Source organism: Lissotriton vulgaris, chromosome 6 (genome assembly GCF_964263255.1).
Source record: "Lissotriton vulgaris chromosome 6, aLisVul1.2, whole genome shotgun sequence".
NCBI classification, from domain to species: Eukaryota; Metazoa; Chordata; class Amphibia; order Caudata; family Salamandridae; genus Lissotriton; species Lissotriton vulgaris.
In genome coordinates, this window is record NC_141694.1 from 96,417,175 (window position 1) to 96,434,840 (window position 17,666).

General features: G+C 50.1%; 1 protein-coding gene across 2 annotated transcripts in view; it reads right to left on the reverse strand.

Annotated features, from left to right (window-relative positions):
* Nucleotides 1-17,666, reverse strand: part of XPO5 (exportin 5) — a 762,403-nt gene that overhangs the window by 61,129 nt on the left and 683,608 nt on the right. For both annotated transcript variants that reach the window (XM_086926019.1, XM_086926020.1), the window contains exons 29-30: nucleotides 3,086-3,193; nucleotides 2,655-2,792 (exon numbers count right to left, since the gene is read on the reverse strand). In XM_086926019.1, the coding sequence (XP_086782145.1) occupies nucleotides 2,655-2,792; nucleotides 3,086-3,193 (246 nt within the window). The remainder of the gene's footprint in view (nucleotides 1-2,654; nucleotides 2,793-3,085; nucleotides 3,194-17,666) is intronic.

Genomic DNA, 17,666 nt, shown 5'->3' on the forward strand with positions numbered 1-17,666 from the left:
ACACGGAACCTGAATATGTTTTTGTGTTTTGTTCTTTTCCCGGATTTAGTCTGAACACCACAGACCAAGTTAAACAAAGCCCTTTGTTATTTTTGCTGGCCAGGCCCTAGCACCTAAACATAACACAAAAATGCAGTTGTTTATGTGCACACATGTCTTGTCATATCGATGAGCACAGGAGCAAGAACAAACCACATGGAACAAGAGTTCTGAGACAAGAGCACTGCGTCTGCTCAGATGTAGAACAGCCATCTGTGTATCCTGAGGTACTGGGTTCACGACTAATCCCAGAGATCTTTTATATGTTATCATTTAGCTTTAGCAGCAGGAGATGGGGGGGGGGGTTAGGCTACGCTGTCCTTTAAAATGGCAGGGCTATTCATAGTATACGGTTTTTTAACCATGCTAACAGTATTTTTAATATGGATTTGTTTACTAATTGTGGCACTTATACTGCCTTTCAGGGCACAATAGTTTAAATAAATATTCAATAATTCCTTCTTGCCTCCTGGTTATCCTATTGTGGACAGGTAGTAGTGAGAGAGCGAAAGGATGTGTCCTGGTACCACGATCCCTGAGAGGGTTGAGAGGGTTGTGGACTGGGGTGCCAATTCACCTGTTTCTCTTTTAAGGTTAGGAGAGCAAGTGAGGAACTATAACTAATCGAACTCATAGATACTGAGATGGTATGGTGTCTCAGTTCTTACATACTCATGATCTATGGTTCCAAGCATAGTTCTGTTCCAGAGCAGAATCCCTGCAACACCAGAGTCAAGTGTGGAATCGCCTCCACATACAGAGATCCGGAGGAAGCACGACTAACATTGTGACACCATGGGGCCTTCTCTTTGGCTAGAGAATGGCGGGATGGAGTCAAATCATACATTGCTTTCTTATGCTTGAGTGTGGACTTCGATTTGGTCTACCGGAGGACTTAAACTGCGAAGTTAACATCCTGCGTGTGGCCTTGGGAGCAACACCATACCCTGAACTTGGAGCAGGGCTTATACGAGACCCAATCTACTTCTTGGGGTCTGCAACATACAGCTTCGCTTCTTGGTCTTAGATTTGTTGCATTAGGGTACATTTGTCACACAACTTCAAGTAGTGTCCCGAGTCTAAGCACCGGAGACACATCTTGTGCAGGTTCATGACTGACATTTGTTTTTTAGAGTTGCCGTATGGTTTGAAACTTGTAGCCTTAGGACGGGACATTGTTCCTGGTACCATGATCCCGGAGATGGTTTAGTGTGTTGGTGTCTGGGGTGCCAGATTCACTTGCTTACTGGATTTGGTTCAATTTTCAAGTGTCGTCGGAGACTGATTAACTTTGAAGCAGAGCTCTGGATCCACATCAGAGGGTTAGGAAAGAAAATGACACCAGCAGCAGAGTTGGCAATTCTATGCGGCTTCCTACCATCTATCGCTTCTTGTGAAGAACAGTCAATGCAGAGCCATACGGCACCATCTAGAGGCATTGGCACATGGGGAGTATCCTAAGGTGAAGAATCTGGTTACCCATCCCAAAAACAATTTACTCTGCTAGACAGAAATTCCCAGGAAGACAATCAATGCAAAGAGCATGACCATTTGGCTTAGATTGAAATTATATCAAGAAAAATAACCATTTAAATAGGTTTTTGTCTTAGCTGGAACTAAACGACATTGAGTGAAGCAAAGATTTGGGCCAAAATATTTTTTCGGTAGAGAAAAAGTAAAAAAAGGCAAGTGTTTAGGGATCCTTGCTCCACAATGGACTGTGATGTGTGTGTCAATGGCGTGTGTGGCATGGCTCAAGCAGGATGCCTTTCTGCAATTGAAAGTCACATTTCTAGTTATGAGCCTGCTTCATATCTATACTTTCTTTTGCATTGGGGGAGTTAAAAACAAGAAAAAACACAGTGCTTTTTAAACCACGATTAACTCGAATTTGGAGGACAAGGGTTCAGAATGGGTTGTACTATTCATCAAACCTCAATTTTGCGCTTTTACACAATCTTCCATAGCACAGGATACCAGAATGTTCTCATGTTACACCGATATTTCAGAGGGCCACAGTAACACACAAACTCCAAATGCTATTTCCATCAATGATTTTCTACAAGAATCTTTATAGCTGATAGCAACCAGCTATCAGCTTAGGGTGTTGCCACGGACAAATATGTGCCACCTTCTAAGAATAAAACAACATGGGTCTGCATTGCAAGTAAATATGAAGAGAACCTTAATCAATTCCAGTATTCAAGGTCAAGCTAGCCTCCAGATATTGCACTAGGAATGTTCTATAATTAATAAAGGGAGCACCCAGTGAAGAAAATATACAAAGAAATGCAAAGAAAGTCTATTACAGGTGAAAGATGATGTGAAGTCTATGCATTAACTAGCACAGATAAGATGAAATGCTGATAAGTAAGAAGGGGTGTGGTGGTTATACTAGAGTACAGTCACTTCTGGAGGCATTGGTGGCACAATAAACCCTCACAATCTGAAAGTACGCTTCAAAGAATTGAGATTTTCTAAAGGACTATTTTCTGAAGTCCTGTGCTGTTGCCCTTAAGTCTTGAGGAAACCTGGATAGCTAAAAACTCATTTTCATCAAGCATTCTGTAAATCTAGTTAGAAGGCAATGTCATAGTATACAGCAACACACTCACCAGAGCCTCGTAGATCTGGAATGCAAGACTGACCAAACCCGACATGCAGACATCGTGCTGCCCATGTACCTGTAGTCCTTGGAGTACAATAGTGAAGAACCATGTAGCAGCATCAGACATCATAGTTCCTGAAATGGCCTGCAAATAAACAATTTTAAATGAGAAGGAACCAACGTACATTTGTCATCCCATATTGACAATGTAAGACATATTCAGAATTGCATCATTGCCAGAATGCAAGAAGGCCATGCGACTAATCTTCTCCAAGTTGCATCATGGTTTTTTTTTTAATTTTTTGAAAAACTTTATTGTGCAAAAAACCATTACATGTATTTTTGTTGTTATTTTCAGGAGAATCATTTTTAGCCAAAACTTAAGGCAACAATATTCGGTGGACTCCTCCATGCCCTGTAAATACATGCTTAACATACCTGCTTGAGCAGTGGCCAGCAGAGCTGAGTGGTGGTTCTTTGGCAAGCAATGGTGTCATTCCAAACAAGAGACGTGAAGGTTGTGATCAACAAGGCTGAGCAAACTTCCTGTCAGAGCAAATAGTATTTTCAGTTAGGTGTTTGTACTCACTGGTTTAGAAGACCATGAAAGTACACTGGCCATTCTGTACAACATTTCAGAACATTGAGATGGGCACCCAAAGTGCAAAACGTTCTTGTATAGTCATCTTGAATCGTGGCTCATTGATAAATATTTGTATGTTGGGGTAGTCAAACAGACCGAACTGCCTGAAACTAACATGCTTTGGCAATGGTAATAAATCTGGCTTATAACTGAAAGTGCCTCTTGAGACCCTGGTGAGTAAAGGCACTCACTAACTCAGCACACATGCATTCGGACACTCATCTTTGCAAAAATGCATCTGTTCGTCCACTCACTGACTCACTTCTGTATGCACCTACACACCCATCCACAATGAAACATACAGAGAAACTCTACAAGCAGATTCAAGATCAATAATAGAATAAAAATAGAAAACATTTGTGCCACAACAAACTTATGATTGAAATAAAAATAAGTAAAACAAATTAAAAAGCAGCGTGCAGTTATTTTGGAATAGTATTGCAAATAGAACACAATGTAATAATTCACGCTAAATGACTACTAGCTTTACAAAATGTATTTCACAATAAATATACTGTCTCTGTTGTAAGGTTTGAAAATAAACAGATCAGTTCCATGGAATTTGACATGATTTTTCTCAAATAAGTCTAAAACATTTATGACTGGCTTTTCACTATATACAACCTCGGGGTACTGTACAAAGCATACCCTTTCTCATAAATCAGATAGAATGCACAAATTCATAAAAATTGAATTACGTGCAAAATTACAGTTGGCAACACAATACACATCCAGTCATAGGAGGGCCCAATACAGATTTTCACTGCGCTACTCTTATACACTAAACATTTATCAGAAGGAGTAATAATACAATGCATTTATAGAGCGCACAGCTACCTTTAAGGGGGTGTCCCGGCGCTAGCAGAAAGTCCACCTACAGGAAACCTAGCAGCAGAGATTCTTAATGATCTCAAGGCAAGAGATCGAGAAAGTGCCCTCTGTGAGAAGGTGGCTCTATATATACTGGACAATAAGGCAGTACAGTGTGTATAGAGTCCACAAACCCCAAAGGTATAACAGAGGTTAAAGTCAGAACTGACCTTACTCTCCAAAGTGGTAGCTTGGTCGAGCAGTAAGGCGGTGCCAGAGGACAGTGTAATTATGAAAAACAAGGGTACCCCATTAGTCGAACCTGGGGTGAAAGTATTGTTAAAGAAAAACAATGGTTATGGGTGGCCTAAGAAGGTCCTAGTAAGGAAAGGTATAATTTTGGTAAATGAATTAATCTTGGGAGACGGTTTTGTAAGGTAAGGTAACAAACATATAAAAGACTTTATTAATGTTTTCACAATTATGTTTTCTCGTTTTTCAGGTGCTCACACATGTGACAAGGTGCTTATAGTGACTAAGTGAGATATTATTAAAAAACTATATACAAAGTGTCACAAGCAAGGGTATTCCCCAAAAAATATATACAATAGGGTAGGGGAGTTTCCTTGCAAGGGTCGACGGCGTTTTTCTTTAACAAGAGGACAGTGTAAAGCATTTGTTGTACCCACTCAGTCAGCAAAAGGTTTCACATACTCAAGAACTGAACTCCAGGTCAATTGTTATTATATCCTTAGATATAGTGGTTTTATTTTTTGAACCAACAATTATAAAAATATGCATTTCGAGATACGAGTACTCTCAGGTAAATACTTTGCAGAGGAGCAATAGGTTTGTACACACAATGATCACAGGTTAGCTAATCGCATTACAGTTCTGAAACACACTCTAGCATTGAGCTCAATGGGTTTTCATAGGAAAGTACAGTTGATTACTTTATGGATTACTTTCAATCAATCAATCAGCAAATTTGTAGAGTGCGCTACTCACCCGCTAGGGTCTCAAGGCGCTGGGGGGAGGGGGAGTCGATACTGCTCGAACAGCCAGGTCTTGAGTTGTTTCCTGAAGGAGAGATGATCCTGGGTCAGCCGTAAGTGGGTGGGGAGGGAGTTCCATGCCTTGGCCGCCAGGTAGAAGAAGGATCTTCCTCCGGCGGTGGATCTGCGAATTCGTGGGACGGTGGCGAGGGCGAGGCTGGCAGATCGGAGCTGGTGAGTGGGTGTGTAGAATGCGAGGCGGCTGTTGAGGTATTTGGGGCCCATGTCGTGGAGAGTCTTGTGTGCGTGGGTGAGGAGTCTGAACGGGATCCTCTTGTTGACGGGGAGCCAGTGCAGGTCCTTCAGATGGGCAGAGATGTGGCTGTGACGAGGGATGTCCAGGTTGAGTCGCGCCTAAGCCTTCTGTATGCGCTGGAGTCTTTTCTGGAGTTTGGCTGTGGTTCCAGCGTAGAGGGTGTTCCCGTAGTCCAGTCCGCTGGTGACGAGGGCCTGGGTGACCGTCTTCCTGGTTTCGGTGGGGATCCACCGGAAGATCTTTCGGAGCATGCGCAGGGTGTTAAAGCAGGATGACGAGACTGCGTTGACTTGCTTGGACATCGTGAGGGAGGAGTCAAGGATGAAGCCCAGGTTGCGAGCATGGTCCGTCGGCTTGGGGGCGGTGCCCAAGGCAGGGGGCCACCAGGAGTTGTCCCAGGCCGAGGGAGATGGTCCCAGGATGAGGACTTCCGTCTTGCCTGAGTTCAGTTTCAGACGGCTGAGGTTCATCGATTCCGCGACGACCTTCATTCCTTCCTGGAGGCTGGCTCTGGCGGGGTCGTTGGTGAGGGAGAGGATCAGCTGGGTGTCGTCGGCGTAGGAGATGATGTTTAGGTTGTGTTGGCGTGCGATGGCTGCAAGGGGGCTCATGTAGACGTTGAAGAGGGTAGGGCTGAGCGAGGATCCTTGCGGAACGCCGCAGATTACTTCGGTGGCTGCGGATCGGAACGGGGGAAGGCGGACTGTGTTCTTCCGGCGAGGAACGAGACGATCAACTCCAAGGCCGTTCCTTGGATTCCGGTGTTGCTAAGGCGTTGTATCAGGGTGCAGTGACATACAGTGTCGAAGGCTGCTGAGAGGTCCAGGAGGATGAGTGCAGCTCTTTCCCCGTTGTCGAGCAGGGACCTGATGTCGTCGGTAGCTGCGATGAGGGCGGTCTTAGTGCTGTGGTTTGCTCGGAGGCCGGACTGCGAGGGGTAGAGGGATCCGTTTGTCTCGAGGAAGGCGGAGAGCTGTTTGTTGACTGTCTTCTCGATGACTTTGGCAGGAAAAGGGAGTAGCGAGATGGGGCGGAAATTCTTGAGGTCCGTGGGGTCCGCGGTGGGTTTCTTCTTGAGGGCGCTGAGCTCGGCATGTTTCCAGCTCTCCGGGAAGGTGGCGGATGCGAAGGAGCTGTTAATGATGTCTCGGAGTTGGGGTGCGATGATGGCGTCGGCTTTGTTGAAGATGTGGTGTGGACAGGGGTCGGTGGGGGAGCCGGAGTGGATGGTGTTCATCGTGCGGGTGGTGTCTTCGGTGCTGATCGGGGTCCAGTTGCAGAGGGTGGTGGTGGGGGGCGCTGGTTCGGCGGTTGGGTGCGTGGTCTGTGCGCCGAAGCTGTTGTGTATGTTGGCGATCTTGCGGTGAAAGAACGAGGCGAGTGAGTCGCAGAGTTCTAGTGAGGGTGTGATGTCGTTGCTGCAGGCGCTGGGGTTGGAGAGCTCTTTAACGATGTTGAAGAGTTCCTTGCTGTTGTGGGTGTTGTTGTCCAGACGTTCCTTGAATGCTGTCCTTTTGGAGGTGCGGATCAGCTGGTGGTGTTTGCGGGTCGCGTTCTTGAGGGCTGTCATGTTCTCCAATGTCTGGTCGTGGCGCCAAGCTTTCTCGAGGGTGCGGCAAGTTTTCTTGGAGTTTTTGAGGTCGTTGGTGAACCACGAAGCTTTCTTGCTGCCGGGTCTGTTGGGAGGGTTCTTCAGTGGCGCGAGGTCATCGGCGCAGTTGGTGAGCCACTGTGTGAGGTTGCGGGCTGCTTCGTTGGGGTCCCTCGTGTTGGTGGGAGGGTTCTGGCTGAGGGAGGTGGTGAGTTGGTCGGCAGTGATCTTGCTCCAGCTTCTGCGGGGAACCTGTTGCGGGTGGTGGTGGGTCGTGGTTCTCCTGAAGTTGAAGTGGACGCAGCTGTGATCTGTCCAGTGTAGTCCGGTGGAGTGGCTGAAGGAGATGTGCTAGGTGGAGGAGAAGATGGGGTCTAGCGTGTGACCGGCGTAGTGGGTGGGGGCGTTCATCAGTTGCTTGAGTCCGAGGTTGGCGAGGTTGTCTAGGAGGGCGGCGGTGTTGCTGTCATTGTTGTTCTCCAGGTGGAAGTTGAGGTCTCCTAGGAGGATGTAGTCTGAGGAGGTAAGGGCGTGCTGGCTGATGAAGTCTGAGATGGCTTCGCTGAATTTTGTGCGTGGTCCCGGGGTCTGTAGATGAGGATGCCTCTGAGGGTGGTCTTGGGGTCGGTGTGTATCTGAAAGTGGAGGTGCTCGGCGGCGGTGAGGGTGTCGTTGGAGTTGGTCGTGATTCGGATGGTGTTTTTGTGGACGATGGCGATGCCTCCTCAGGTTTGGTTGACGTGGTCCCTCCGGGTGATCTGTAGTCCTCCGGGATGGCTACGGCGATGTCGGGGGCTGAGGAGGCGTTCATCCAGGTTTCTGTGAGGAAGGCCAAGTCTGGTGAGGTTGTGTCGAGGAGGTTCCAGAGTTCGAAGGCGTGTCTGTGGACGGAGTGGGTGTTGAGCAGGATGCACTTGAGGTGGGTGCTGTTGGTCCCTGGGTTGGAGGGTGCGGTGCTGGTTCGGAGGCAGGAGAATTTGCAGGCTTGGCAGGTGAAGGGTCCGTGGGTGCGTTTCGGGTTGGGCCGGTAGCAGGCGGCGGTCCGGCCGTCGTTGAGTGCGTTGAGGGTGGCGGCGTCGTAGGTTCGCCGCGTGGGCTGGCCTCGTCGGGGGCCAGGGGCCTGGCGCTGGGCGCGGTCCAGGCGAGGATGGGCGCAGACGGGCTTGCCTTGGTTGCGCCTTCGCGGACGCTTCGTGGTCTCCATACATATGGAACCGGGAGGAGCAGCTGGGTGGTGGGAGCGGGGCGGCGAATGGGCTGGAGGGGGGCAGGGCCGAAGGGAGGCACCGGCGGGAAGGAGGAAAATCTGGAGGTGGGCGGCTCAGCGGCGGCTGGGTCGTCCAAGGCAGGAAGCGGCTGTGGCAATCAGCTGGCAGAGGAGGCTGGCTGGAAGGCAGCAGCGCGTGGGGGCGACCTAGCCTGGAGGCAGGGTCAACGGTCGCTTTGGTAGTTCCAGGACTAGATCTTGGATTCAGTCCTGGGGTCTAAGCTGAAACCAGATTATCAAAAACGTTTTAGTTACAGTGATGATTTTTCCTGAATATGAAGCGGTTTTAAAAGTTCACACTTAGAAACTTTTCGAGGTGATTCTCACAATGTTATTCAATGGGAGGAAATTCAGGTTGCAGGTAAAGTACGATTGTGTTACTTTTGTAACCCAGCACTAGCCTCCTAGGGCCAGCACTGGGGGCTTAACTCAAAACAGGTAGGTAATTGCGTTTCAGTATGTTGTGCGATTTTTAAAGAATATTTGCAGTTTTCAAAAGTAGACACTTAGAAGAAATTTCATAGAAAAGCAGACAATGGGTTCCTATGGAGAAAATACAGGTTACTAGTAACCCCGCTAGGGATTACTTTTGCCGTTCAGTAATGGGCTGAACGGTACAGTACTGGCTTCTCGCCTGATCACAGGTGAGTATTTTCGAATCGGACTTTGGCTGCTTTTAAAAGAATATTCTCAGTTTTCAAAACTTCACACTTAGAACATTTTCTAGTCAAAAATGGGTCAATGTTATCCAATAGCAGGTAAGTGAATTGCCGGTTTCCAGGTGAGTACTTGGTTGGTGAAATTAGGGTTCTGGGCATTGACTCAGGGGTCCCTCAGGGTCAGGTGAGTACAGCTAGTTCAGTCCCAACGGCGCAGGGGCAGCCGGGTGCAGAGGTAGGTAGGCCCAATGTTATCCAATGAGGGAAAAGGGTCCTTCGGTTGGTGGCTGCTGGCTAGCAGGCCACGCGGTTCTGGAAGCTGGGCTCCTGGTCACTTGCTCTGGGCAGGGGGGGGGGGGAGGAGAGTAGGATAGGACAAAGAGGTCACAGCCAGCGGCACTCGGGCGGCTCGGTGCAGGGTGCTTTTGAGCCGTTGGGCGCTCAATGTTAACCAGTGAGGATCTTGAAAAAGGAACAAAGGCTGCAGGCTCGGGGACTGTGACTCTCCAGGGGCGATCAGCACTTCGAGAGGTAAGTCTGGATGTTGGAGCACAGGTAGGCACCCCAAAGGGAGGCACAGGGGGCTGTAGGGCGCCAGGTGCAGGGGTGTCAGAAAAGCTTACCCTCGGCTGGTCGCCGTTGGGGTGGCCCTGGTTCTGAGTCTGAAGGCGTCGGCTGGTTCGTCGAGGAGGGTCTTTGGGCACTGGACTTCGGGTCCCAGTCGCCGGGGGTACGTCCTTGTGGTCTTGGTTCGGGTTGACCAGGCCCGGGCTCGGCTGGTGCAGGGTGGGCTGGTCCGGAGCTTCCTGGTGGGCACCAGGTGGGTTGTTGCAGCAGAGCCTCTGCTGATGGGAGTCCAAATCGTCGAGAGGGTCAAGGCAGGCAGGTCCTCTGGGTGTTACAAGGTTGCTGTCCGCGGAGGTTGCCGGGTTTAGGCAGGAGCAGGTTCCAGGATCAACAGGCCGGTAGGGCTGAGGTCAAGTCAGTTGTTGTTGTCCTGTTAGCAGCTGCACGGCGGGTCTTCTTCTTGAGCTTCTTTCTTCTTTTTGATATCGGGATCTAAGGACGGAAGGTTCAGGGAGCCCCTAAATACTGAATTTAGGGGCGTTACAGGTAGGGCAAGGGCAGTGACTAATGGGTCCCTGTCCTGGGGTGAGTACACCCCGTAGCCTGCTCCTCTTCTGTGGGAGGGGGGCAGGAGTCTAGCTGGGATTGGGCAGGACTCCCCATCTACAAGATGGCTGGGGTCCGGGGTCGTTCTTCACCTCGCCTCTTCCACCTGAGGGGTGGAGTTGGCACAGGTTGGCACACCCCCCTTCCTGACGTAGTTTTTACCGCCAGTCTTCCCGCCAGGGTGGGGGTAGGCCTGGTGGTGGGGGGCTGGTTGCTGGGTACAGCAAATGGTCTGGAGAAGCTCTCAGAGGCGGTATGCCTTTGAAGCTTCCCCCTGTCCATCCAGAAGGAGGAGACATATCACCTCGCCCAGGATGTTTATTGTTGCAGGCCCAGGAGCGTGGGGGGCTCTCCACTCAGGGGTCCAGCAACATGTCTGTTGTGTGGCAGCCTCTGCAGTAGGTTTGGTTTTGGAGGGCATCTCTAAGATGCCCTCTCGTGCATTTTATATTAAATCCAAGGCAGGTCCCCCGGGACCTCTAAGGGCTGCAGCACTTATTGTGCCACCCTCAGGAACCCTGTACCCTGGCGCCCACACACTGCCAGGCTGAGTGCCTAACTACAGAACTAAAGCTAGAGTCAACATGGCACACATCCCCGTGTGCCATGCCCACAGAACCCACTGCCCTGGCTTACTTCAGTCACCCCTCTAGCTGGGTGCCCTATGCCAGAGGTGAGGGCACCGGGGCATGAGCCCCGTGCCCCTACATTACCCAGGGCCATTCCTGGGCACTGTAAGTGCAGTGCTGCCATTAAGAGTATCTGGTGCTGGGAGTTTGGCATTACAAACTCCACAGCACCATAATGTCTATATTGAAAAACGAGAAGTTTGGTATCAAAGTTCTCAGCACATTAAACCTACACTGATGCCAGTGTGAGATTTAATGAAAAATGCACACAGAGGGCATTTTAGAGATACCCCATGAAAACTAACCCACCACTAGTGTCCAGGCTGAGTGTCTGCCTTCAGCTGCCACCACCAGACATGTTTCTAGACCCCTGGGTCGAGAGCCTGCTGCTCCCTGGCGCCTGAAACAATGAACATTCTGGGACGAGGTGCCAAGCCTCGTCCCCCAAGATGGGCAGGGTTCACAAAAGGGAAGATTCAAAGGCTTGCCGCCTTTGTGAGCTTCCCTAGGCAAATTGCTGCTTTCAGCAACTGATCCCCACTGGTTCTGAACCCCCACTTGGGTGGGAGAACCATCAGGAAAAACAAGTGAGTGAGGAAGAGAGGTGTGCCCACCTCTGCCAACTCCACCCCTCAGGTGGGTGAGGCAAGGTGAAGCGCAACTCTCAGTCCACGCCTTCTGGAAGATGGGGGGACTCCGCCAACTAGGGACAGGCACATGCCGCCCTCCCACTGGAGGGTGGCATAATAGGGGGTGTACCCACCCCAGGGAAGGGAACCATTGGTCCCTATCTTCTACCTACCTGTAATGCCCCTAAATCTAGTATTTAAGGGTACCCCTGAACCTTGATTCCTCAGATCTAGACAAGAAACAAGAAGAAAAGAAGAAAGACCAAATAGCAGTGCAGCAGCTAACAAGAGGAAGACTCCCACTGACTTGGCCCTAGCTCTACCGGCCTGTCTCCCCCTCGAACCTGCTCCTGCGAAACCCCAGTGTGTCATGCAGCCAGCAACCTCAGAAACCCCAGGGGACCTGCCTGCCTTCACTTCCAAAGACTGCTTCTCCTGTGAACACCGGATTTGTTCAACTGCAACCTCTGGCAGCAGCCGGAGACCGCAAATCCGACCCACTCTACACCCGCCGTCCACGGCCTGAGCTCAAGTGGGCAAACACCACAAGGTCGTCACCCCGGCAATCCTGAACAGAGATCCGGCGACCCCTGACCTGCCTCAAGCCTCCAGCTGATGCCTGCAGCCTGAATCCAGAAGCCCTCCCCCCCTGAACGCGACCAGGAGCTGGTAATAAGATCAGACCCCAAATGCACCACTGCACCCGATGCCTCACGGCCTTGTGAGCCCAAACCGACGGTGCCTAACCAACCCCTAACTTCCCAACTTACCCTTTGAAGTGGTGGTCGCACCAAGAAGTCCTTCGTCTCCCTGCCTGCAGTGCTTTTGCTAACTGGAGGTTCTCTATTGTAAACAACAGGGCATCCGACCTCAAAACAGCACCTTCCACCCAGCTGCCCTACTGCCGCTGAGGATGCCCCATTGGTGCTAATTTGTTTACCCATTTGCCCTGAGCTAAAGTCCAGGAGCCACAAACCGGAGGCCCCGTAAATCCCACTGGATAACAATGGGCCTCAACACTGCACCCGGCTGCCCTTGTGCCGCGGAGGGTGTAACAAGAGTGCATCACTGACTCTGGGGGACCCCTGAGTCTACCCCCAGAACCTCAACTCCCACTACTGAATACTTACCTAAAAAACGATAACCATATTTTCCTCCATGGGATAACATTGACACTTTTTCCTGAAAAGTTTGAAGTGTGGAGTTGTGAAACCCAAAGAAATTCTTTAAAATTGTACGATTCAACAAAAACGCTTTTACTCACCTGTTTACAGGAAATATCTGTGAGTAAGTGGCTCTGTATATACTGGACCAGAAGAAGGTACAGTGTGCATAGAGTCCACGAACCCCAGAGGTATAACAGAGGTAAAAGTCAGGACTGACCCTACTCTCAAAAGTGGTAGCTTGGTCGAGCAGTAAGGCAGTACCAGAGGACAGTGTAAAGCATTTGTTGTACACACTCAGTCAGCAAAGGATTTCACACATTCAAGGACTGAACTCCAGGCCAATTGTTTTTATATCAAAAAGAAATAGTTGTTTTATTTTTAGAACCAACAGGCATAAAAATAGACTGTTCTCGATATCAGTACTCTCATGTAATTACTTTGCTTAGAGGCAATAAACTTTGTGAACACGATAGATACAGGGGTTGCAGTAGGCAACACAATCCTAGACACACTAAAGCATTGAATTCAATGGGTTTTCAACATATAAATACAGTTGATTACTTTGTCGATTACTTTGGTAGTTCCAGGACTGGGTTCTAGATTCAGTCCTGGGGTCTAAGCTGAAACCAATTTAGTAAAACCGTTTTAGTTATAGCAGTGATTTTTCAGAAATATAAAGCTGTTTTAAAAGTTAACACTTGGAAACTTTTCAATGAAAATCTGGAAATGTTATCCAATGGGAGAAAATTCAGGTTGCAGGTAAAGTACGATCTTGTTAGTTTTGTAGTCCAGTACTGGTCTCCTGGGGCCAGCACTGGGGTCTCAACTCAAAACAGGTAAGTATTTACGTTTCAGTATTCCGTATGATTTTTATAGAATATTTCTAGCTTTCAAAAGTAGACAGAAGAAATTTCATAGAAAAGTAGACAATGGATTCCTATGGAGAAAATACAAGTTACCAGTAAACCCGCTAGGGATTACTTTTGCGTTTCAGCACTGGGCTACAAGGTACAGTACTGGCTCCTCTCCTGATCACAGGTGAGTATTTCGGAATTCGGATGATTTTATATGAATTTTTAAAGTTTTCAAAAGTAGGCACTTAGAAGATTTTTTGAGTCAAACCAGTCAATGTTATTCAATGGCAGGTAAGTGAGTTACCGGTTTTCTGGTGAGTACTCGACTGGTGAAGTTGTGGTTCTGGGCATAGACTCAGGGGTCCCCCAGTGTCAGGTAGGTACAGTTGGTTCACCCTCAGCGGCGCGGGGGCGCCCGGGTGCAGAGGTAGTAATGCCCAATGCTATCCAATGGGGGACAGGGGGCTTCCGGTTGGTGGGTGCTGGCTAGCAGGCCACGCGGCTGTGGGAGCTGGGCTCCTGGTCACTTGCTTAGGACAAAGGGGGAAGCATGATAGGACAAAGGTGGCACAGCCAGCGGCACTCGGGCGGCTGGGTGCAGGGTGCTTTTGAGCCGTCGGGCGCTCAATGTTATCAAATGGAAAAGGTAAAGAAGGAACAAAGGCTGCAGGCTCGGGGGCGGAGTCTCTCCAGGGGCGACCAGCATGTCGAGAGGTAAGTTGGGATCTTGGAGCACAGGTAGATACCCCAAAGGGAGGCACAGGGGGCTGTAGGCCGCCGGGCTGTCTTTGGGTGTCGGAAAAGCTTACCCTCAAGCTGGTCGCTGTTGGGAAGCCCTGGTTCTGAGTTTGCAGGAGTCATCTGGTTCGTCGAGGAGGGTCTTTGGGCACTGGACTTCGGGTCCCAGGACACACTCAGTCAAAGCACATCAGCAGTTCAGAAAAAAGTTGGGGCATACCAAGGCAAGAAAGATGGCACTTTCTCACAATGTCCCAGTGCTGCATCCAGGCATACAGCACTGAGTAAGAAAAGTAATTCAAAAGTATCTTATCTGCTATTTTACCGAAAATCCCATTCAAGTCTATGTACTGTATTTACAAGTGATTGCATTTCTCTGAAACAATACTGTAAGTCAAAACAAAGTACATTTACAATTGCAATTGAACTACTTTACAATCACTGTAAAGTATTCATTGCTTACCTGTGCCAGGCTTGGTTGTTTCTAGAAATAAAATAACTAAAAGAATATTTTTATATAAAAACAATTGGTCTGAAGTTCAGTCTTTGAGTTTGTGAATTCATTTGCTGACTGAGTGGGTACAACAAATGCTTAACACTATCCTCTGATAAAGCCTTATTGCTCCACCACACTACCACAAATAGAGAGTGAGGTGCTATCTAACTTTACCTCTGCCTACCCTTGAGGTTCCACTGGGCTTTGCGCACACTATACCTCACTTTGGTATCGTATTCACAGAGCCAGCTTCCTACAATTCCCAAAAGACACATCATCCACAGATACAAGAAGGACGCCGTTGAACAAGTTACTTACCTTCGGTAACGATATATCTGTAAGAAACATTAGTTAGTGTTAGATTCCTTACCTTAGAATATCCCCAGGCGTCAGTCTGGATCCGGAAACTTTTGCGTAGCAGTACCCCTGCGCGTCGGTAGGCGTCGTCTGCAGGCGTCCCCTGCGGCTCCGCGTCCGTCGTCGGCGTCGTGCGCCGTGATGACGTCGCTGGAGTATATAGACGCCGCCTCCGCGCGCTGACGTCAGTTCTTTGCACACAGCATTTCCGCGCCAGGAGACGCAGAGCCATGAGAGAACCAACACTGGTGCCATGTAAAACTAGGGCCCTGAAAGGGATGTCCTTAACCCTAGGTATCAGTTCGCAGAACGGGGAGGATGGGTGGGATCGGTAAGGAATCTAACACTAACTAATGTTTCTTACAGATATATCGTTACCGAAGGTAAGTAACTTGTTCATCTGAAAGAAACACGTTAGTGTTAGATTCCTTACCTTAGAATACATACCCCAGCAATACCAACCCCGGTGGTGGGTCTGCGAACCAATACAACTACACCAGAAAGTCCTGGAGGACAGAACGGCCAAAGAAGCCATCCCTCCGGACTTGACTGTCTAGGCAGTAGTGCCTCGCAAAGGTGTGCAGCGAGGCCCACGTAGCCGCTTGGCAAATGTCCTGCAAGGGGACTCCCCGGCCCAGGGCAGTGGTAGCCGCCGTGGCCCGAGTGGAATGGGCCCTCAGCCCAACAGGAGGCTCCTTCCGAGCCAAAGAGTAGCACGCTTTGATGCAGAGGACGACCCATCGAGAGATGGTTCGTTTACAGACCGCCCGTCCCTTCTTCGCACCCACGTAGCCAACAAACAGTTGGTCATCCACCCGGAACTGGCGTGTGCGATCCATGTAAAATAAAAGCGCACGTTTTGGGTCCAGACGATGGAGCCGCTCTTCATCCTTTGAAGGATGCGGAGGCGGGAAGAAGGAAGGGAGGGTGATGGACTGCCCGATGTGAAAGGCCGAAACAACCTTGGGCAGGAAAGAAGGTCTAGTCCTCAGAACCACCTTATCAGGATGAATGGACAGGAAAGGAGGTTGGACAGAAAGAGCCTGGAGCTCACTCACTCTCCTGGCAGAGGTGATGGCAACCAGGAAAGCCGTCTTTAAAGTCAGGAGACGGAGAGGACAAGAATGAAGGGGCTCAAAGGGAGCACACATTAGAAAGGTCAGAACCAGGTTCAAATCCCACTGAGGCATCACAAACGGAACAGGTGGAAACATGTGAGTGATGCCTTTCAAGAAGCGAGTTACAATCGGGGATTTGAACAAAGAAGGCTGATCAGGAAGCCTTAAAAAGGCTGAAAGGGCAGAAAGGTAGCCCTTGATAGTGCCCAGAGCAGAGCCCTGCTGGGCAAGAGAAAGAAGAAACAGAAGAACCTCCGAAAGAGGGGCAGAAAGAGGGTCCACAGCCCTTGCTGTGCACCATGCCACAAATCTGTTCCACCGACAGGCGTATACCGACTTAGTGGAGGGACGCCTGGCTGCCAGAATAACATCACAGACTTCAGGAGGCAAGTCAAATGGCCTCAACTGCCGCCGTTCAATCTCCAAGCATGGAGGTGGAGACTGGACAGGTTCGGGTGGAGGACCGTCCCCTGCTGCTGCGACAGAAGGTCCTCCTGAAGGGGCAGGCGGATCGGGGGACCGACTGACATGCTGAGTAGCTCGGGATACCAGTATCTTCGAGCCCAGTCCGGAGCCACAAGGATAACTTGGGCCCGGTCGCGCCTGATCTTCTTCAGCACTCTGGGCAGAAGTGGTATAGGCGGAAAGGCGTATAACAGACCGCAACTCCACTCGCGCCGAAAGGCGTCGCCGTGCGAGTGCCGTCTTGGAAACTCCAACGCGCAGAACTGATGACATTGCGCGTTCTCTTCGGTGGCGAATAGATCTAACCAAGGCTCTCCCCATTGCAGAAAGATGCCTTGCGCCACTTCCGAGTTCAGACGCCATTCGTGATCCATCGAGCACCGACGGCTGAGTTCGTCCGCCCTGGCGTTCAGAGAACCTGCCAGGTGTTGAACCGTCAGAGTCACGCCCTGACGTTCCAGCCATTGCCAGAGGCGCAGAGCCTCCTGGCAAAGGGTCCACGACCCCACACCGCCCTGTTTGTTGCAGTACCACATGGCGGTGGTGTTGTCGGTGAACACCTGCACCACACTCCCGTTGACAAAGGGGAGGAATGCCTTCAGTGCCAGACGAATCGCCCGCAGCTCCAACAGGTTGATATGGAGCCGGGACTCCGCCGGAGACCAGACGCCTCTGATCTCTGCCTCTCCCAAGTGGCCACCCCAGCCCTGGAGGGACGCGTCCGTCACGACAACGTGCTCCGGTTGGGGAAGGGAGAGGGACTTGCCCCTGACCCAATCGCGGTCCGTAAGCCACCACTGCAGTTGTCTCGCAGTGCCCTCCGAGATCAAGACGTGGTCGGACAAGTTGCCCTGATGCTGGGCCCACTGAAACTTCAGGTCCCACTGCAGAGCCCGCATCCGCCACCGAGCGTGATGCACCAGAAGGATGCAGGAAGCCATCAGTCCCAGCAGCCGCAGCGTCAACCTGACCGAAACCCGGGATAGCGGCTGAAAGATGGGAATCAAAGCCTGAATATCCCGAACCCGCCGTTCCGGAGGATAAACCCGAAACTGCGCCGAGTCCAGAACCGCTCCGATGAAAAGGAGCTTTTGAGAGGGACACAGGTGTGAT